The sequence below is a fragment of the Copadichromis virginalis genome, linkage group LG20, assembly GCF_057382275.1.
Source record: "Copadichromis virginalis isolate Kocher_CV1m ecotype Utaka linkage group LG20, C_Virginalis_male_GT1.1, whole genome shotgun sequence".
NCBI classification, from domain to species: Eukaryota; Metazoa; Chordata; class Actinopteri; order Cichliformes; family Cichlidae; genus Copadichromis; species Copadichromis virginalis.
The window spans coordinates 9,646,719-9,668,900 of record NC_140637.1 but is presented as its reverse complement, the minus strand read 5'-3'; the positions used below and the strand labels follow the sequence as shown (position 1 = coordinate 9,668,900).

Here is a 22,182-nt window from a genome sequence, read left to right as displayed (position 1 = left end):
TGAGGCTACAGTGTGCATGGGATCCCCCAAAAAGTGGACAATGGAAAATAGGAAAAACATGATCTCCAGTTCTGCTGCAACATTTGGATAAGTAGGATCACAATTTGGCATTAACAAAATAAAATGGATTAAAATGTATCAATGACCCTTGTATCAATGATTTGGCTTGTTAGTGGTGGTGTAATGGTATGGAGGATTTTCCCCCTTAGTACTCAGAAGGGGTTCAAATCAATACCAGCAAGATGTAACTAATGAAGTGGCCAGTGAGTGCATGTATATGTATGCATGCTTCTGGACATTTATGGCCAGTGTGGTCAGATGAGATAGCGCTTGATAACTTTGAGGCAAAGCCGGTGTTGTGCCATTTAGAAAAATACACAATAACAACAATATAGTGTCATTTATGTGCTAAACTCAAGATACTGTGAGGGGTTCAAAGTTTCACGTTACCCTTTCTGCTTCTGTAAATTCTTAAAATATTTGTTTTGAAAATCTTTTAATTAGATTTTTAAAATTTTTCAATTTGAATTCTTACTCCTAGAATTGCAATAAACAAGTACAATTCTTATATCAGGTCCAGTCATTCAAGTAAACCAGGAGTGCAGTTCATTAAAAACAAACCACTAAAATTAAATGGACATTACCTATAGACATTAGTTTCCTGGTGTAGAATTGACAAAAGCTGCAGCAGTGAGCATTTATAAGACATCTTATAAATCTTGATGCAGGCAAGATGCAATGCAGGCATCTTGATGTCTTTGACACTGGTGCCTGCATTGCATGATCTGACCTTAACTTGGTTTAATTTGCCTAAACTTAAACAAACTGAGATGGAAAGATCCACTTGATATGAAACTACTTCTGTCTCACTTGACTACCGGCAACTGAGTTTGTGTCAGTGAAACACTGCAGAAGTCAAAATGTGTATAGAAAAAAAGAAAAAAAAATGTACACACGACAAGAGAACAGCTCCTTTAAAATTCAACAAACATTTATTTGTGAAGTCTGTGACAAACAGGAGGCAGTTTTAATGTCATGTTTTACAAGCTACACTGGTTGGATAAAACAAAACAAAATCACCAACCCCTTTAAAAATCAACTTGGATCAAATTTTCTCATCTTCCTATTAATGTTGGCTGCCACATTTTATTCTCCATCAGCTTGAAAACGCTTCTATGTACAGAAGAAATGCTCAAGTGTGGCCTATAAAGGGAGAGAGCTACATACGTCCACAGTGACCTGGCTCAGATCAGCTGTTGATATTCAGCTTTTCTCAAAAAAAAAGAAAGAAAAAGAAGTAAGGACAAGGACAGAGTACAGACCTTTCTTTTCAAGTTGCAATACAAGGGACATGTTTTCTTACTGTGTACTCATTTTATTTTGCTTTCATAGCATTCCCCTTTTATTTAAGAATCAAGCAGTATTAAAAAAAGACAAGAGTATAGGCTATATAAAGCGAATATACAGGCAGTTTCTAGGTAATAGTTTAGCCAACATTATGAACAGCTTAATATTCACGTATAGATTCCCAGCATGTAATGATCATAAGAACAGATGGTACAGATTAAATGGAAACAGATTAAAAAAGCTGGGGAAAAAACAAAAACGTTGCTTCGACAGGCTTACAGACACACAGGAAACAATAAGACTTGCAGTTTGCATCATGCAACCTGTAAGAAGTCATCTGTCAATGGCTGGTGATGTGTGACCTGCAAATCTGTTCTGTAGTGGCTGAAATGCCTCATGCTTATAACCTGAGGGGGTGGAGCATAAGGAACACCTGATTGGCAGGTGAGAAGGCTGGAGAGGCAGAAACAACTGACTGAGGAGGTCAGAGTCAGAGAAACTGGAGACGTTTCATTTTATCATGGGACGGTTGACCTCAAAATGAAATTCACATCTGGCCAGTGGAACCAGAGGAAATAGTTCCAAGTAGTCCCTGCAGGAAGTTATTTATTTATTTGAGTATCCCACAAATGATTAATGAAAAGAGACATTTATGCATTTATGACAAGTTTTTCCAATCATAATTTGTCTCTTTAAGCACCACAAGAGAAGAAAATTAATTTTTATCATATTTAACATAAGGCAGAAGACATTTCTCCAAATCTTACAATAAGTTACAATGAAATAATCTAGGCAGGCCAGAGGTAAAATATATTCATTTCATTTTGCGGTGAACAGTTCTGCTCATAGAAAACCAGTTGGTAGTAAATGTCATCTAATATTCATGTCCAGCTCTGACATCCTGCATCTTGTATTTGTTCTAATAAAAATCAAATACAATAGCAAAAATATGAAAATACAATAAGTTATTATCATGGTTTAAATGAACACAAACCAATTAATTTGTTTGCATTTTTGTGAAAAACATAAAACTCCAGTAGTCCCTGTTGTTTGGCGAATGCAGCAACGTGGCAGTTATATGCACGTGCTTTGAAGATGTGCCAGGACGTCATGCTGTCCGTCAAAAAAAAACATTGAACTAAAATGTAAATTGGTCCACATTGTCATTCAGCTGTAGGTCTGCACACAAAAACCCCTCCTAAGGCTGCGTGTCATTTAGAAACTGCCGGACATGAATGCACAAGATGATAAATTAAGACGATTAAGTCCAGGTGTAACTATGTGTGGCGTCATCATACAGAACGTACTTAGGTGGAGCCAGACATTTGCAGAAAAATAAGCCTTAATTGAACCGAGACATCTTTGTAGAGGAAAGGCACTAAAGTTACCTTCTTGTGGACAGTGAGCATATAAGACAATGAGACTATAAGGCTAAAATGTCCAATGATGATCAATATGTTGAAGAAACCCGAATCAAAGTGTTTAATGACACGTGTCAGAGGTAGAACAGATCCCGGTAAACTTTCCATCTAGAAATTTTGTTTCATGTGTGTCATCAGGAGTTTCAAAATAAAAGCTTTAGCGTTATTTCAGTAAAGAACAAAGTCTTCCGGCCTGCTTACGGCATCCATGGCACTTTCACCTTTTTACGTGCTTGAATCTGAAACTCAGTGGAAAAGGTTTCGAGAACCGATCCAAGACCGTGATTGATTTTATAGTTGTGGAGTATGTCTAAAAAAAAAAGATATAGTGGCAAAGTCTCATATTAGTGCAGGATAATAGTTCCTTTGTGGTTTGAGCCTATTCATTCTAGTGTTTAGTGGGGCAGACTGTGGGATGACTTAAGCACTGGTTTGTGGCCGTTTCAGACATGCCACGGAGATTAATTTCCGACATAGTCTGCTCCTGTTAGATTCTCCACAGTGTAAGAGCTTCTGCCTTTTTAATGGATACACAGACCTCTCGTATGAGGAGCTCACTGAATGGAAAAGAAGCGCAGCAGTTTTATCAATGCTCATCATTACTAATATGTCTACACAGTCATCAGTGTAGTTAGCGGGTACAATAGCTAGTCACTTGACTGCTAACTTAGTCACAAATGTGTCAAAGCCAGTTTTAAGCATATTTAACCATGAATGGAAAAAAAATGTAATACAGGACTTCTATAGATAGTTGCACGAACCTCACTTTCTTGCCATTCGGAGCCTGTGGTATCTATTTAATATGTCACAAGTCTTTCCAGTATTTATTTATCATTCTTGGTCATGTTTCTGATCAACAGCACCAGTATCTTTCCTTTTTAGGTCTTGCTCCCTTTCTTTTGCTTTTCTCTTATTAAGAATATGTTTTAGGATTCAGTTCATTTCCTGTATGTGCTTCATAGACGTAAAATGACAGCGTGAGGGAGAGTAGGTCTACAGCAGTTCAGTTATTCTTTTATAATGAAGAGTCAGCATCGGCAGTTGGCCAGACGTTTATGCTAAAAATTGCTGTTGGCACACATTTCCACTATCAGTGCATCCTTCCTGCAAAGCCTTAAATTACGGAAATGTCACGGAATGTCGAAAAGGCTTGACTTTTCAGTCCACTTGGATGCACGGGGTTATTCATTTTCGGTGGTTTATCCAATCAGACTGCTTGGGTAGGACTGCATGTTGTGTAATGCTGTGGTTAAAAAGGAAAAAAAAAATCAGTCTAGCCTTGTGGTAATTGGGTCCGTAGCTTTTGAAGCAGCGCCTGCTTTCATGCAGTTGGGTTTGTACCAGTTGTGAGGGTTGGAGAGGAGACAGCAACATTTAGACTGTGGGTTTTCTTCGGTGTGTTATTTAAATACACGCACTGTTTGTGTAATGCCCTATTTTAAACTGCTGAGTCATTAGAAGCCGAGAAACGCTGGTCTACTGCTCAAACACGAAGTGAAAGAGACGCGTTAGAATAGATGGATAGAAAACTGAGTGGACTGCCTTGTCAAAGGGCAGCAAGTCCAGAGCAGACTTTAAACTGAGTAGCACCATGACAGAAAGACTAGAAACCGGCAAAATTTCAGTAAAACGTCCATAAAAATAAACATAACTAAACAAAAATAATTTACTCTCCATACAGTGCAGATAACCCTTGATATAAAAGTTCTGCTCTTACATCTGTTTAAGTACTTTATGCATTGTAATTACATGCATAAAAACAACCCTATTCATTTAAAAAAGGCCTGCTGGGTTTGCAGTTTTCTTTAACAGAGTCCAGTTTTGGTGTGAGCTGACTATTAATAAGTGATCTGACAGGCACTTTGAATATCTGTTTATTGATTGAAAAAAGAAAGACATGGCAAAAAATAAAAACAGAGATAAAAGCCAAAAAAACAAAATGTTATTCAAAACCCTGCCAAATATGTTTATGATTAAATTACATTATTTTCTAATGTTCAATCCACTAAAAAGTATCACTCCTTAATATTTCTGTTGCGAATGAAGGATGCGAATATATCCTTCAGAAATATATTTTATATTGTTGTAACTGTCAGTTAGGGGGGAAAAGGTGATATATGTATAAATTAATAATATATCTTTAAATTTAAAAAATCTAATACTAAATAAATAAAACAAATCTTTGAAATTATTTCATGATGAGTAAAAAATGTCAGTGCTGCTGAGAGTTTGTTGTTTACAAAACTGCATTTATGCTACATTTTTAAAAAACGTGTATGGGTTTCTACACTGCGTCACCAGTGCAGCCTTACAATGCAATGCAGGCGTGTGTCAGAGAGCAAAGGAGGTTAAGGGTGCTTTAAAACATCTGCCCTTCACCAGAAAGGGATTTATGAACTAATAAACCAGAAAACATGACAGCCACACACATCTAGCATGACCTCAAATAAAAAAACGGAATGCAGAAAAGACAGTGAGCAGTTTGAGCTCAGCTACACTGTTTCACTGATTCTTTAGTCTGTTGTTGAAGCTGCTTCAATATCACGTTTTTAAAGATTTATCGAAAGGTTCCTTCCAAAACCCAGCAGTTAGTATATGGATGGATTGGATTTGCTTTGCTAGGAAAATGGAATGCATTTAATGTGATGGTTTTGCCTCCGTCTGTGGCCTATTAGCTCTGAATATAGGTGTAAAAAGGTCAATTGTAATTGGTGCATTTCTATCTGATGCCATGCTCTTAGACTTTGGAATGGTCCCCAGTTAGTGTAACCAACTGAAATGTGTTGGGAAAGTGTGCTGTGGGACTGGACACCATGTCTTCATCACACCATCACTTGTAGGTTAAAGGAGGAATCTTGACATCAGCGAAGGTAGATCTCGATAATAACAAACAGGCACTTTTTTTGCCTGCGGAAAAAGAGTCAAACCAAATGATAATTTCCCAACTGGACTGTGGAGAATAACCTACGCTAATCTATGAGGTTTAAATTATGGCTACAATGCCAGAAAATCTCTTCGTATTTGTGGCCAAAGTTCTTTTGGAAACCAAGCCTAAGAGTATTTTTGTTGCTTAGGTTTGCTAAGAAACAAAAAATAGTAGGAGGTCGTCTCTGAGATCACTTATAGCAAGAAGTTTCTAGCAATAAGTGCAGTCATGCTGAGATATGCAGCCTAACAGTCTTTAAGTTCTTCCTTTAGGAAGGAAACGCTGTAAACGAGTCCTCGACTTAAAACAGATGCAGAATTTTTTTAGATCCATGTTGGAGACACTTGGTGGAATGTTACCGTGCTAATCAATCTAAGCGGGATAATTTCATGTGTTTATGACAAGGTTCGGTGAGTAACTGTCTCTGCAGGTACCATCTCTGGAGAAATCACAGCTCTTAACCAGATTGCATCTCGGAGACTGATGGTTTCAGAGTTATGCAGAATATCTCTGTGAAGAATATCTTGTCTATGGTTGTATGTCTCCTACAGAAACATCCGCACTTTCATTCCATATTTTCTTAACCTTGATTGTTTTTATATCTTAATGGCTGCTTGCTCAACAGCAAGGTGGCAGGTTGATATCATCAAGTTGGATCTTCCATTCTGTTGTAGTACCTGTCATTGTGCAAATCTGATGGGGTGTTTAGTAGCTCCAGTCCTGACATCTTTGTTTTATTTTGTAGCGTCTCTTTAGGTCATTGTTAGTTCTGTTATGTATGAAAGCATGTGTCTTTTCTGCTCTGCTGGTAGCTTGTATTGTTTAGATCTGATTAGGAGTTTTAGTCCCCCTGTCCTTGGCATTAGAATGGTACAGTCCAAGACAACTGATGCATTGCTCGGTGTGTTTGTGTGATTTCTTTTATGCGCATGTGGCAGTAGGTTTTTTTCAGCAGTCTATGCAGTGTGCTATCAGTGTGTGTGTTACGTTTGGCAGTGTGCCTACATGGCAGGTTTTAGGGGTGTGTGATGTGACAACAGTGAGTGTTTTCATGGCAGTAGCGTCTGTGAAGAATCGTTGTTTGCTTTCTGTACGTATGCGTGCGGCAGTAGTGTTGTCACTCGTTGTTGGTGTCTGCCTTCTCCTCTGTTGTAGGCAAAGACTCTTGTGGACGGTGCTTGCAGTGACGAGTGGATGCTCTTGATGGTCTGGCAAAGCAGGCAGACTGGGCAGCGCAGTCGCAGGGTGCATCCTGGGAAATGGAAAGATTGGAAATGGAAGTGTTATTTCTCCAAACATGGCGGTATGAATGTTTTTCCTGTTGCATGCTGTGTACAGTTTTTAATTAAGCTAAAGTGTTAAAACTGTACCGAGGCCAATTTAGCCTTGTGTCGATTGCATGTTTCCGAAAAAAATATTGGGGTTTGGAAATTAAACGAAGAAGAAAAAAACAGCATTGAAACTTTGAGCTTTTATTATTGATCTAAAACAAGCAACACCAAGGTATCCTACATGAACCTCACCTCTGTCCCTGATCCAGTAGCAACGGCGTTGCTCACGGTTTCCTTGCCTCCTCCCATGATGCTGATCATCTCCTCCCCAGCTGTCTGTCTCATAAACCTCTTATTAACGATTCTGGTCACGCTGTCGTTGCCTCCACCCAACCCAGCCAGCGTGCCAAGTCCCCCAACAGCCATTGACACGCACTCTGGCTTGGGCTCATCAACGCTGCTGAAGACACCCAAACTTCCAAGGTTGCCGAGAGATTCTCTTTGGGCGCTTTCCCCAGACAGGGGGGCTCCTCCAGGGCTACGGCTGCTGCAGACATTCCTGAAGAATTCCTGGACCACGCCACCGTACCGCTGAGAACTGGGGTCTGATCCACACACCGCCACCCCCGAGGGTTTTCCTGCGGCAGGAAGGTGCCGAGCTGGGCTAGCAGTCTGGCTTGGTCCTGACGCAAAGTGAGATCAACAATGGGTATGGCACTAAACAGGATCAGCTGATAGCTAGAAGCGTGCTTGATATTAAAAACATTTTCAAGATGTGATGAGCAGGAATTACTACTCACAACAAAAGTTTGTGCACTCCTTTTCCTTTCTAGTAATACATTTATACAAACGTTAACATCTCTTCCTAGACATAGAAGGTTCATGTTTCACACTTGAGGTTTTCCTTCCTTGCATATTGTTACTGGTACAGGTGACTATTGTCTATCTTGCCTCTTTCCTGCAGTGGATGTTTGCTGAGTTACTTTTTAACAAGCTACAGTATGCTCATGTGCTCACTTTAGATAAGAAGGAGACCTACAAGGGAAGCAGCTCGGTTTGGGACTTTCCGTACAGCGGAAATGTTAGCTGTGAAAGTTCTGAGAAGAAGCTGCTCTTTAAAACGTTTGCTGTTAGCAAATACACGCCTTCTCTGAATAACTAGGCTTTGAGGGAGTTAAGTTCTAACTTAACAGATGTTTTTATGGACTGAGTGTTACGTACTTATGATTCAAAATATCAGTCTTTCAAAATATATGGCTCCCCTCCTTGAGCGAGAAGCTTCTTCCTGTTAAAAGGGAGTTTTTCTTTGCCACTGTTGCCAAGTATTTGCTTAATGGCAACTGGAGCATTTCTCTCTATTGTTATATTGTAAAGTGTTTCTGTGTAAATTTCCCTGAGATAATGTATGATGTAACAAGTGACGAGGAAAAAAAAGGCAAAAAATAAAAAAAAGGTAAAAAAATTTAAAACTGCACTCATGTTAGCAGAGTTTACTCTTACTATTTCTCATTTGTGCTTTTTCTACTGTGAAAGAATTAAAATATCTTTTGATGCAGCTTAGCAACCAGCTGGTTCTCTGACATCTCAATCTGTTCACAAAACTGTATTAATTTGGTTTTACAGTAAAACTAAAAGTTAACAAGACTACATAACCCTGTGTCATTTTTTTAAAAGTGACTGTTTTTATTGGCACTTAATACTTCTGACCATCACAGAGTTGATGTACAGTATGTGTAGGTTTGTTAAGCGCTTACCTACGTCACCCCTCCACAGGGACTCTGTGCTCCCAGTGTGTTCCACAACACTGAATAGGCTGGAGAGGCCATCAGTGAGGCCGCTCAAGACGGGGCTGTCTCGGGTGGTGGTGGAGCGAGCCCAGGCTGAGCCTCCACCACCACCAATGGGTCTCTGCTGGAGGCTCCATAGGCTGCGGTCTCTGGAGGAGGAAGCCTCATTCAGTCTGGAGGTAGAGCCTAAAAACAAGGCAACAATGTTAGTCATCTCAAAACTTGAAAAGTATACATAAATAATCATCATCATCAGATCCTGGATACAAGCGGCGGAAATGGGCTTCCTCCGAAGGGTGGCTGGCGTCTCCCTTAGAGATAGGGTGAGAAGTTCGGCCATTCGGGAGGGGCTCAGAGTAGAGCCGCTGCTCCTTCACATCCAAAGGAGCCAGTTGAGGTGGTTCGGGCCTCCTGGGCGCCTCTTGGGTGAGGTGTTCCGGGCATGTCCCACTGGGAGGAGGACCCAGTGCAGACCCAAGACACGCTGTAGAGATTATATCTCTCGGCAGGCCTGGGAACGCCTTGGTGTTCCCCTGGACAAGCTGGAGGAGGTGGCTAGGTAGAGGGAGGTCTGGGCTGCTGCCCCTGCGACCCGGATAAGAAGATGGATGGATGGACATTAATAATCATAAAACAAATTTACCAGAAGACACTCTGCGTTGTAGTTTTGGTGATCCGTATTTGGGCGAGCAGCACGGCCTCTCGATGCGGCTGTGAACTTTATCGAGTGATGTGGATATCTGCCGAGTTCTTGCGGATGCCAAAGAGGAAGTGGCTCCTGAAGAGGGACGAGGAGACCAGACTTTGGAATGTAACCCGGTGCCTCTGCTGCTGGGAAGGTTCTCAGTTTGAAGACCAATGCTGACGTATTGGGTTGCAGTCTGTGTGGACCTGGTGGACACAGCGACTGCCTGTGTGGAGAAAATAAATATTTATTGATAACAAGCAAAAAAGTGAACCCCTATTGGAATCAAAAAACAAACTTGTTTTCCTTTTAATAACTAACTGAGAACCTTAATAAAAAGCATTACCTGACTCCCAGGTTCCTTGCCAGATTTTCTCTCCAAAGATGAAGAGCGAATGGCCTGTCGAACACAGTTGGTCATTTCCTTCATGTCGTCACTTAAATTGGCTGAAATCTCTCCGATCTCCAGGGTGTGATAAGGAGAAGAGGGCGACATCCCATCAACCACATTGTTAGCCGAGCCGCTAACAGTGTTACTGATGACGCTGGGCATCGATCTGGCAATACAGCTGCTTCTGCTCTCCAACAGCTCCCTGTGCTGGTTGGACAGGGAGCTCAGCCACTGCTCATAGGAGGACGAAAAGGAGGATGCAGGTTGACGCTGAATGTCCAGGGTTTCCACTGCAGCTACGCCAGCATCTGAGCCATTCACCTCCAGCAAGAAGCTCCCATTCTGAGTGTGCTCTGGCTCTTCGGCCTCCTGGTTCCTTCTCCAGTGATCAGTGCGTCTCACGGTGGGAGGGCTGTAGTAGATCCGGATGCCAGTGCGGTCTGGAGCAGTGTAGCTCCTCTGCACAGGCTCCAAGTCCAGCTGTGATCCTACTCGACTGCAGGAGCCGCTGGGACCATCCCATGTTTTACAGGTGTCAATGATCTTAGGGGTCTGAAACAAGAGACAAGAGAATAATAAGACAACTTTCTACTTACTTGGCTAAAACATTACAATATATACAGCTAATTATTAGGTAAATATAGTAAATAATATACTATAAGCTGCATGGATCCGTAGCTCTGTATAAGTAAGCTGTTAACCTCATTGGTTAGGCAGGTCCAATTTTTTCTGGTGTTGTCGCCCAGATCAGAGGGAATGAAAAGAGGCGGGGCAGCAAGCTGTATTTTCTCCCCCTGATTGGCTGTTCCGTTGACCTCCGAGCACTCCAGCTCTAACGTGGACTTGATCCTTTTCACCAATGAGCTGATGAGAAAAGAGAACTTATGCTTAGCTATCAAGACAACACACTGATATAATTTTTTTAAAATTACTAGAGTAATGGGCTAAAATTGATGATCTAGCTGAAATTGATCTATTATTGTTACCTTGGTGACCCCGTTCCGTTAGCAACGACTGAGTCCGGAGACGATTCACCGCTCGGTGGCTTTGACTTTAAGAAGAAAAGAGATCCAGGCTGTCAGTGAAAAGGAACTCGCTGGATCTGCTTTTTAAAGAGCTTATTAGCATTTAAATAACCTGCATCATCTACACAAATTATTCCTGTAACATTCTTTATTTATAGTTTTTTTTCACACCCCAAAAGACATCAATAGGTTATTCTGACAGGAGAAAGCGGAGACCTTGTCTGGTATAATATGTCTGTGGCAAAGTGTATCCAAACACACATACACACACACAGAAGGTAATGCTGAGTCAGTGTGTTTTACACTTGAGGAGTGATCTCACACTCAGGAGCTAATACACCATGGGTAAGATAAAAATGAGAGACAGTGGGAGGAAGGAAAAAAGGACTTCTGCAGGTGATGTGTTGTACAGATGTACCGGTGGATTTTCACTTTCAGCTGCAAGGCAGGGAAAACAAAATATATTTCTAAATATATAGAATATGTGATTCTAAGAGGACTTAATTATCATGTAATGTTAAAAAGAATCCTAGTAATCGTTACAGAAACTGGCCTAAAGGGGGCACTGAAACCAAATGTCAGAAATCTGTGAAAGCTCTGACACTGTAACACAAGCATGTGAGGTCTGCGTTTGACAGAGTGCGACACAGACACACAAATGTGCACACACACTGAGGAGATTTAGACAAAGGCAGGGAGCAGAGTGAATAAAACAAAAAGACAAGTTGTGTCCTTTCCAAAACGCCATGTTTCAAATAAAATAGGATCACTCGCTGTAGAGGAGGAATTAATACCAGGATGTTAGAAAGCAAAGAGAGCAAGAAAGAGTGCACACACCAGTTTAAACATCTAAAAAACAAAAAAGCAAAACAAAAAAAACTAAACACAGATGACAGGCTCCTGTCTGTGTGTCTGGATTTTAATTTCTGCCTGTGTGTTTGAAGAAAAGACCTTTAATGACCACTGATGCAATCCCTCATCATCCTTTCCCAGACATGCTGCAGGAGCTTGGCAGTCACTGCGCTGGTGTATAATCAGCAGATATGACTGACTATGTTTTCCCGGTGAGCTCAGCTCAACCACAGCAAGGCAGTCACACAAGTGAGGGTTCTCCTTACTCACATCATGACATTACCAGCTGTGTGGTTAAAGTCGGAATCAACCAAACTTGTCTGAGATAAAAATAACAACCCCAAAGATGGCAAATGTAGTCATCTAAACTTTAAGCCTCGGTGGTAAACGTGACCTGCTCAGCATAAATGAGCCGACTTAGTTTCCGAAAGGCATCTTTTTAAAACATTGAGACCAAAAATAGAGCTGACAAGACATTTAAGCTGCTGCAAAGCTTGCAAGAAAAACTGAAGTTCTTTGAGAAGTCGGAATAACAAATAACCAATAATCAATACTTCATCAGTGTACTCCTTATCTCTGACACGCACCTTCGTCCTTTTAGATTTTATCATCACAAGATAAGCTTTGACATTTTTCTCCCTAACACAAGCCCACCCATCATACCTTCCCCTGCTGCGCAGTTGCCTCTCTCAGTCGCTGCTCCCACTGAGCTCTCTCCTGGCTGAATCTCTCCAGCAGCTCCAGCTTCTCTCTGCCCCAGTTCCTCTCACCGATCTGGAGCTGATTGGTCCGCAGGTAGGTTAAAAGAGAAAGGCGAGAGGAGGTGGATGAGGAAACAAACTGGATGTGATGTTGAAATTATGTGAAAGTCTCCTTCTATTATTATTATCTTGCCTTTAAAGCACTTTGAGTGCTCGGACAGAGAAGAAAAGTGCTATATAAGAACCAGTCCATTTACCATTACCATTTGCCTTTTACTTTGCAACCTAACTTGGTCACCGACTTTGCATACGAAAGTAGCTGTATAGATTATATTTAACATGCACACACTCACAGCAGCTGTGCTGTGCATTTGTGTATTACTGTGCAGATAAAGCAATAAAGCAACTAAGTAAATTTCAGAGGAAATAACAAATAACACTGATCCGTACACCAGTTAGAAAGAAAACAAAAGGAATATTAAATGGAAAATTAAATGATGTAATAACACTACTAATAATTATCCATATTTGTTCATCTAAATAAGAACGTTTGCATTTCGTAGGGCTGCATCTCTCAATCTCCCTGCAAGGAAGAGATACAAGTGAAAGGAGTGGTTGAGCCAAAGCAATCAGGGACTGAATCAGAGCCAATGATGAAGTCTGTCAGGAGGCTAATCATAGTCATATAGCTGAGGTTACATCCAATATTTTTCTTGTAGTCCTTTATTTAAAATTAACCATCACTCAACAATTTTCTCAGGCATTACCTGTTTAGTTAGGTCCATCACTGCTGCGTAGGATTCAGCCAGCAGATGCTGATGTTCTTCGCGTTCCCTCTTCAGTGCCACCTTTAGGTCTGGAGGGTCCAGTGCGTCAGTGGAGGACATGGCTGTTGCTGATTTGCTGGCTTTGGTCTCGAGCTGGAAAGTCAGAGGGAGACATAGTAAGCACCAAAATATACTGATTTTCCTCAAAGTTCAGGGAAATAATAAAATGGCAATGGTGACTACTCCTTTTCTCAGTAACAATACACTCCAGATCCGTTCAACACTCCATCCCGACTACGCTGGGATTTTCTGATAGCTTGCCTTCTTCCCATAGTGCATCATGGTGCCAGATGTTCACCAGGCAAGCATGGCAAAGCAGCTATCTGATGTAAAAGAAAATTTGCTTGATCAGACCAGATCACCTTATTCCATTGTGCCGTGGTCCGGTTCCGCCCATTGTTGGTGCTTTCGGCAGTAAAAAGAGGTCAGTATGGGCACCTTGACTGGCCTGTGGTCATGCAGACCCATAAACAACTAACTGTGATGCACTGTGTATTTTGACAGCTTTCTATCAAAACCTCTTTTTTGGCGATTTGAGCTACAGTGGCTCATCTGTTGGATGGGACCACATGGGCCAGCCTTTGCTCCCCACATGCATCTGTGAGCTCTGGGCACCCATGATCCTGTCAGTGATTCACCAAGAAGAAGCTGTTTCTAGTAAGCTGGAAACACTGAAAATGACGATAGTCTGCTGCTTCCCCGAGTTCAAACTTTGTAACACACGCAGTTAATGGTCTTTGTCAAGATTCAAACTGTGACTCATTTTGACCACACTGAGATTTGCAATTGGGAAGTTCCAGCGTGTCTCCATGTTTCATCCACCTCTATTTCCCCGTTGCCATCGCTTCTGTCAGAATTCCTCCCTGCTATTCATTCTCTCCTCCTCTCTAAAGCTTTCTCACCCCACTCCCCGTCTGCCTCACCTCTTCTCCCTCTCTCCACAGCTTTCTCACCCTCTATTTTGAGCTCTACCACCCCTTTTTTCACTCTCCATAAATCTGGCCTTCTGTCACGGAGCCTGTAGGTGGGATAGCTTGAAATTTTTATGAGCAGTCCTGCTTCTTCTTTTTCTCTGTCTGAGCCTCATAGCTCACCACACTGCCGGTCCCATCAGTTTGACATACAGGCGCACACACAAAACGCACCCACCCACACATCTCCGGACCTATCAATCCTCCTTCGATTCATCCGTTTATGGTGCTAATGGAACTGTCAGGCCATCGCACATGCTAAGCCCAACTCCATGTCTCCAACGCAAAGTAGTATTTCTTGTTAATGATGAAGATGGCCTAACGAGCCCCACGTCTTAACGAGGTTTACTACTGAGGCGGTGAGGGGGAGGCTATTTCACAGGATGACTGGCATTTACTGGTGCATCAGAGCCATCTGGTTCATGACTCGTTACCCACAAGTTAGCAAATTCAATTTATTCAGCTAAAACTTTAATAATGAAACAGCAGAGTTGGATGAGAGAGCTGCTCTCGGCCACTCCTTTATTCACAAGGGATCCGCACAGCCGGTAGCTCTGCATGTTTGATTTAGAAGATTTCATTTATTTATTTTTTAGACCAGATGCAGCCCCAGAGGGATCAGTGCCTCCTCCCAGGATCAAACCACATATGTTCTGCTTGGTAGGCAAATGTGTAAATCACTACATCGTGGTTTATTAACCAGAATCCCCCAAAATACTTCAGATCATGTGTAAAGAATCGTTTTGGGTATAAGATTGTTTACCTTCACATTTCACACATCCATCATGCGGCTTTTGAGCAGTTTTATTCAATTTTTTTTTCCCACTTAATATTCAGTCTGAACATGTGTAACTGCTCATAGAAGCAAATATTTTCAGAAATACAACAATGGCCTCACTGTGTATATATGTGCTATTTCCATATTTACTAAACAGCAAAGTTATCTGTTAATAATTACCTTTATCCTATACCAGCCACCAGCTGTTAAACTAACTGATGTCTCTGTGGACTGTTTGACATCACTCATGGAAACAAAGCAAAGAAGCCTCTCCACCAAACAGCTCTTGTTGCTTGAATCAAACCAGACCTTTGTACCTATTATGCTTTTCTACTGAATTCTAAGCTCATATAAATATGGCCGTAATTACATATACTGATGTCAGATTCTGTAATAAGAATAAGTAATGCCTAAAAGCCAAAAGCTCAGGCTTCAGACTGCTCTCAGTTATATTTCAGACAGTTCTTTTCTTTTCTTGGCTCTACGTGATGTCTGTGAGCATGTGCTATTCAAACCCTCTGACTGCAAAAATAAATCTGCCTTGGGGGTGGGGCTTTAAAGTAGGAGGAGCTACACTGACTTGTTTTAGACAGATCAGCTAAGGGGATGTCTTATTTAAAAAAAACAAAAAACAGTTTGTCTTTTACTTATGAGTTGCACCTGCTTTTGAGTGGCAAGAGCGAAGGGAACTCAACAGATTTGATGAACGAGCGATCAGTGCTTCCCGCTGTGCACTCTGTCATCACGGAGATCGCAGGTGTTCATAACGTGCCCTACAGTCAGTCATTACGGATGAGTGATTAAGAAAAAAACTAAACGAGACGGCGTTGTCCTGCATGCTTTCGGGGTTCTGCATATGCTTTCTACCTCGCTGACAGTGTTTGTGTATTGACGCTGAATGGCGAAGCTATCTGTCAAAGCTGTTTGACAGATAGGACGGAGTTTGAAATTGACTTGACTCGTCCAATGAAGCAACAGCTGGAGGATTCACTACGTGTTGCCAGGAAGCCTTGGCAATGATGTGGTCGACTAGGTGCTGAATGTGCGCACACACACTCACACTCACACACATGCAAGCCAAATTGATGGCATACTTTACAGTGTGTGTTGCTGGCTGAGGAGAGATTGGTTCCAGCTGTGGCATCTCAGCCAGGGTAACACATACTTTGTTTGTAAAGGGCAGGAAGGGGAATAAGGGTGTAAATGTGTAGCACAGATGTTCGTTTGTCATTCTGAGAACATTTGTGATAAGGTGGAAAATGTTCAGATGCAATAAATGTTTCTTAAGTGTGCGCATGCTTTGGCAATGCAATAAATTGCCTCACCCGTAATGAATCACAGCCAGGTGGAGTCAATCTTTGATTAAGGCAGCAATCGTGTGTCAGTAAATTTGTTCTTGGGAAGCAACCTGCATCTACGTCACAGTGCTCTCATCTCCAGCTGCCAATCAGAGGACTTGGACACCAGCGCAAGACCTGAATCTCTCTCATCATGACAATGATTGATGCCTCCATCGGTCTTTGTTTGGATTCTTTTGTTTCTTTACAAACGGGGACCAAATCAAGCATTATTTTAATCTCATTTCAGGTCAAATGTGGAGTTTGGTGCTTTTCTGTAGATGCCTTTGAAATCACCGTGTGCTTTTATAGGTTCTAACAGAAAACTGCACGTGTGATGGACTTTATTTCCAAACTGTATTTGTAATTTAATGACCGTTTACAATTTAACTTATAACCGGGTAGCAATTACCACATGCATCGGGACATAGAAAATATGTTTTTGCAAACTTAGATCAGGACCAAAATAATAGTAATCGTCCTCTGTGGGCCAGAGCATGACAGATGTGTCCGTGTGTAAAGTGCTTTGTAGAACCTAGCTAAGGTTAAAAGTCGCTATATAAGCACGGACCATTCACCATTTAATTGCTTAACATTAAGAGGCCTCTCCGTCTCCTCTCATTTATCGCTCTTCCTTCTCTTTCCGTCTCAATTACTGGGCGGTAACACACAGCCAACGTTCTATCTCAGAGGCTGTTAATTAACAATATTACCGCCTCGACTGCTGTTATGAGATAGACGGAGAGACAATGAGAGAGGAGAAGGGGGAGGAGACATTAAAACCATTACTTACTGCCTGTAGACAAGACAGAAAGGCACAGGAGGGGGGAGGTGGGGTGGGGGATAAAAAGCTCAAATGGACAAACACAAAACATGCGACAGATGGAGAAGATGAAATTGAACCCTTAGGATGCCATTAATTTTAAAAACCACTTGTCAAAAAGACTATCGGACACTTCAAAGCAACACGTGGCCCAGCTGGTGTACAGTATGGTTATACAAAATGCTTGTGACAGAAATCACTCAGATTTAGAAGTAGTTCATTTTGACCTGGGGGCATTTCACCTACACCTAATACTTGCACTACTTTTTTCCTTGCTCAGTATTCTTTTCGCTCTACTCAACAGTCTGAGCATGAATAGCTCATGACTGTTAAACGCCAACATCTGTCTAATTTGCACTCCAAGCAGTAGAAATTAAACCAGCTGTTTACAGGACAGGAAAATTGAACCGTTACGATGCATTTTCTGTATTACTGGACCTCATTAACACGTTTTTGTTTAGCGTCCTAATGATCAGTTTGGAAACTTCTTTACAGCAGCAGCACTTCTTCCTCCTTACCTGTGTTATGAGGCTCTTTAGTTCGGTCCTCTCCACTTCCCATGATGCCTTGGCCTTTGCGAACTGTTGAGTGAGTTCCTGTGAGCCTTGTCTCTCTTGTCGCAACTCTCCGCTTAGGTCCTGCAGCGCGACCTTTAGGTCTGCCAAAGTGCTGCTCACAGCGCTCGACTGCAAGGGAAACACAAGTAATCCACGTAAGCGTGTGCGAGCATGCGTGTGCGCGTGTGCACGAGCTTCACTTGTCCGACCTTTATAGTCGGGCTGAGTGGCTGTTCGTCTGCAGGAGCTCTCTTGTCAGTCTGGTGGGTAGGGCTCGGCAGGTTCTCCTCTTCCAGTAGCAGGTAGAGATCTTTCAGGCTGTTTATCTAAAGAACCAATCACAGAACAGCAGCATCTGAGATCACATATTCCAGTATTTTAGAGGGAACCTGAAGCTAAATCTTGAAGCTTGGACATTTTAAAGAAAAAGTAGAATTACACACAGACAAGCTTCATATAAATAAATGTTTCTGCTCAAAACAACGGCAAACTGAACTATGGACCGGCTTCCACAGATTGCAGTTTCCACTCCCTCGTACCTCCAGGACGTCCTTCCACTCTGTGTCTTTCTTGCAGCCAAGCCTCCACTGTTTGAGGAAGCAGCGTAGTTTGAGGCTGAGCAGTAAAAGGGCCTGTTTGAGGTGCTGCGACTCCTGGACCAGCAGAGTCCTCTCCTGGCACCACAACTTCTTCTGAAGCCGCGCCTGGAGACCCAGACTCTGTAGCTGGAAGTCTCGTCGGAGCATGGCTTTCTGATGCTCCTCCTGGAGCTAAGAGAAACAACAGTAAACACACAGTAGCCCAAGCAGTCACCAAATGCCTATTCATTCTCTTAAAACACCTAAATAATTTGTTAAATCTTTAGATCCAGTCAGAACAGATCACTGAGACAATCAATTGTATTCAAGGGTGCAAACTGACCTGTGTGAGTTTAACAGCAATTTCTTTATGACCCTGCCTCTCTTTTTTCAGATCCTCCTGAGTTCCTCGAACCGACTCCTCCGCTTCTGAGAGCCGAACCTGAAGATCGCTGACCTGCATGGAAGACGGGACAGAAGAGTGAGGAGGCGTTAAAGGAGGCAGGGGAAAACAAACAAAGGAATGGCAATCGCAGTTGAAAGGGAAACATGTTGGTAGGATAACAGATGAAAGTAAGCAATCAAAGAGAAGGATGATGAATAAGATAAACGGACACCGTAATGGGAGGTAAGTGGTCAAGAAAGCAAATGGAAAAAAGTAAGAAACAGCCAAGAGTGAGTATCCTAATCCATATTACGGTAGGTTTGTGATACAACAGCCTTTAAATCACACATCAACTGTGGCGAGCTGCTGTAAGCCTACACACACACACACACTGGCTTGATCTCATGCTCTCCCCATGCCTCATTTGGCTGCTGAGTGAGTGCGATCCATCGACCTGCTTCTGTACCCTTAATGTCCTGTTTCACCCTCCACTGGGCTCAGCTTCCGCCCTCCATCACCCTCCATCAGGGGCACCACCCGGCCTTCACCTTCAGCTAGAAAAACTACTCAGAAACTCTGTTCCAACAGTGACTCACTCACTCACTCTGAAAAGGTGGCAGCTACCCACGGAAAATGCGCTACAGCATCAGAGGCTGATAATAGCAGAGCAAATCTTGTATCGAGGTTTGGGAATAATTTCAATAACTCATCACACTTTTATGCTTTTAAATATGGTGATTTGAATTGGAATACAATGCTAAAAAGAGTTTTCCAAGTATTTATTAGCCTTTTAAGAGCCTCTCTTTATTTGTGGGATCAGTTCCACTCTCATAATAACTGGATGATGTGCCTTGTTTAATCGGCTGAAAACCATAATATAAAAGCAGCATGTTATTAGGGTTTTATAATTCTTGATCACCAGCAGCTGTGCCTTAAGTCACTGACTTAAGTCCCCTGATGGTGTGACCTCATGTGTGATGGCAATAAACCAGGTACCGGTAAATCTATCTTCCCACTGTTGCCAAGTGCTTGCTCATAGGAGATCATCTAATTGATGGGGTTTTTTCTCTAATACAGTAGGGTATTTCCCCCATAGTATTAACAGCCTTGAGGTGACTTTTGTTGCGAACTGGCGCTATATAAATGTAACTGAGTTAAAAGTCAGAGTATTCAGGTGAAAAAAAGGCTAATTCCTGAATGCTAATAGGTGATTTTTTTTAATATATTTTTTGGTCAGAGCCATTCTTACTGCTTCATCCAGCTGTCTAATCTTTATGCTATGCACAAACAGTGAAACTATTTTTGGCTAGCTTAGCTTAGTATAAAGACAACAAACCCAGCTCCACTGCCTGTACAATATAAACAGTGCCATTTATTATTGTACAGCATGCAGTACAGTACAAAAGTCCTGACCCATCGGTCATGTTTTATATTTTATATTTGGAAATGGGAGCAGCGATTTACTGAAAGTAAAGTTCTTAAAGCTCTTCTTTGGATGTTGGCTGCTTTTTGTTCTCTGTCAAAATGATCTTGCATGCTTCAATAACACTGAGGTCTATTGTATGATCAGGTATCCTGTTGATATACTTTTACTTCATTCTCAGTGTGTTTGGAGTCATTGTCATGTGGAAAAATGAAGCTTTTGCTAATCAGCCACTTTCCAGATGATATTGCGTGGCGGATAAAATCTGGTGGTACTTTTCTGTGTTGACAATCTTATGACAACACCACTGATTAAAATGCTGCACCAAACCATGACAGCACCCCTACTGTGTTTTACAGATGGCTGTAGACAGTCACTGTAATATCTCTCTGTCTCATTTATAGATACTGATGTCAGTTTGAACTAAAATGTTTACATTTGGATGAATCGCTCCATAAGACACTATTATTGTGAAAGCAGCAAAAAAAGACCTCAAGAAACGAGGGGGTGGCTCGAGACTTTTGCACTGTACTGCATGTTTCTGCTGAATGCTGGCTTCTCCCCATGCTTTGTCACTGCTCTACTCTATTTTTACTATTTGGCATTCAATATTTTTCCGTCATTCTATTTTAGTCCCCCCCTTAGATAAAGAGGCAAACACACACAGGCTTGCTTATCACGGAAACACACCACCAAAAAGTCAACCAGACAAAGGTCTTCCTGTCAGTACCCCGGCTGACAGTGAAGTCACTGTTTGTTTACAACACTGTGTTGTTAGCGTGAGGTTGCTACAAATGTAAGGCACCAGTAACCTCAGGCTACAGTATGTCCTCGTACACCCACGCATGTGGAAAATCCAATCACATAACAAACATATTCAGTGATAAATAAATATTAATACTCAGTGTTAAAAGAGAGTAAGAAATCTGATATTAAAGCACTGGTTCCAGGCTCTAAGTAACTGTGTTAGCTGTCAGCCGCGAGATGGACCAGCTCTGAAATTTCAGGCCTCCTGCGCATCTTTGTGCATGTCACAATGTCACGGATTGTGCTTTTGAGCCTCTCACCTTTGCACCATCTGTCTCCTTCTCCTCATGTTGCAGCTGGATGGTTTCCTGATTTTGCAACTCGTTGCTGTCTGATTGGCTGTTCTCCTCGGTTTCATCATTTGCTTCTGGCTCCAACTGGTCCCTAAAATCAGGCTGCTGCATGCATGCATGGGCAAGTTAATGAAGAAAAAGAAAACAAACAGAAAAGAATCATAGAGGAGAGAGAGAGAGGGAGAGAGAGAGAGGGAGAGATGGGGGAGGAGGAATTGTGGAGTAAAAAAACCCAAACAAACAAACAAACAAAAACAAGCAAAACAGAGGAAATGACAGAAAGCAGGACAAACAAATACAACAATAAGAAAAAACAATACAACCAAAATGGCTCCTATCAATGTGACAATATTACATAAAAACTAAACAAAAAAACAGAACAAATAATGACTTATGGGACTCACAAGACAAAGAAGAGGATGTAGAGGAAAAAGAGCTTGGTCAGAGAAGAGAAGGAAAGAGTGGAGAAGAGAAAGAAGAGGAGGATGGAGGGTAGAATGAACGGCTGAGGGGGCACGACAGAGGGAAGGTAACGGGACGCAGAAGAGCATGAAGGATGGAGAGACGGGGGTAAAAACAGCAATGGGAGGGAGAGGAGGAAACGGAGAAGGAGAGAGGGGAGAAAAAGACGAATGGGAGGAGAAGAGAAGGAGTAAGGCAGTTAGGATGAAAGGTCAGAGCGGAGGGGCAACAAGGTGAGGAGGAGGAAAAACGGGTTTTGATGCAAGATGTGAAAGGAGTTGGAAGAAAGGGATGTGAGGGGTGCGAGGAAGAGGACGGGTGAGGAATTTATGTGAGGATGTGTGGAGCAGTGGCAAAAAGAAGGTTTGAGGAAAGGTGGGGAAGGGTGAGGTCAAGTGCAGAAATCGATCGGATATGGTGCCCGTGCAGAGAGAAAGAGGGGAGAGAGGGAGGAAAAGGGAGATCGGAGGGGGGTTGGAACTCAGAATTGGCCTCTAATGGAGTCTAAACATTGCATTTTACTAGTTTCACTTAA

The 22,182-nt window shown here is 42.0% G+C and overlaps 1 protein-coding gene across 1 annotated transcript in view; it reads right to left on the bottom strand.

Annotated features, from left to right (window-relative positions):
* Nucleotides 1–970: 970 nt before the first annotated feature.
* mtcl2 (microtubule crosslinking factor 2) overlaps nt 971–22,182 on the bottom strand; it is an 86,300-nt gene continuing 65,088 nt past the window's right edge. The window contains exons 11-24 of the mRNA XM_085444865.1: nt 21,153–21,290; nt 18,621–18,734; nt 18,239–18,469; nt 17,909–18,025; nt 17,661–17,828; nt 13,174–13,326; nt 12,369–12,485; nt 10,815–10,879; nt 10,530–10,692; nt 9,784–10,380; nt 9,396–9,663; nt 8,720–8,938; nt 7,218–7,648; nt 971–6,946 (exon numbers count right to left, since the gene is read on the bottom strand). Of these exons, the coding sequence (XP_085300991.1) occupies nt 6,812–6,946; nt 7,218–7,648; nt 8,720–8,938; nt 9,396–9,663; nt 9,784–10,380; nt 10,530–10,692; nt 10,815–10,879; nt 12,369–12,485; nt 13,174–13,326; nt 17,661–17,828; nt 17,909–18,025; nt 18,239–18,469; nt 18,621–18,734; nt 21,153–21,290 (2,916 nt within the window). The 3' untranslated portion in view covers nt 971–6,811. The remainder of the gene's footprint in view (nt 6,947–7,217; nt 7,649–8,719; nt 8,939–9,395; nt 9,664–9,783; nt 10,381–10,529; nt 10,693–10,814; nt 10,880–12,368; nt 12,486–13,173; nt 13,327–17,660; nt 17,829–17,908; nt 18,026–18,238; nt 18,470–18,620; nt 18,735–21,152; nt 21,291–22,182) is intronic.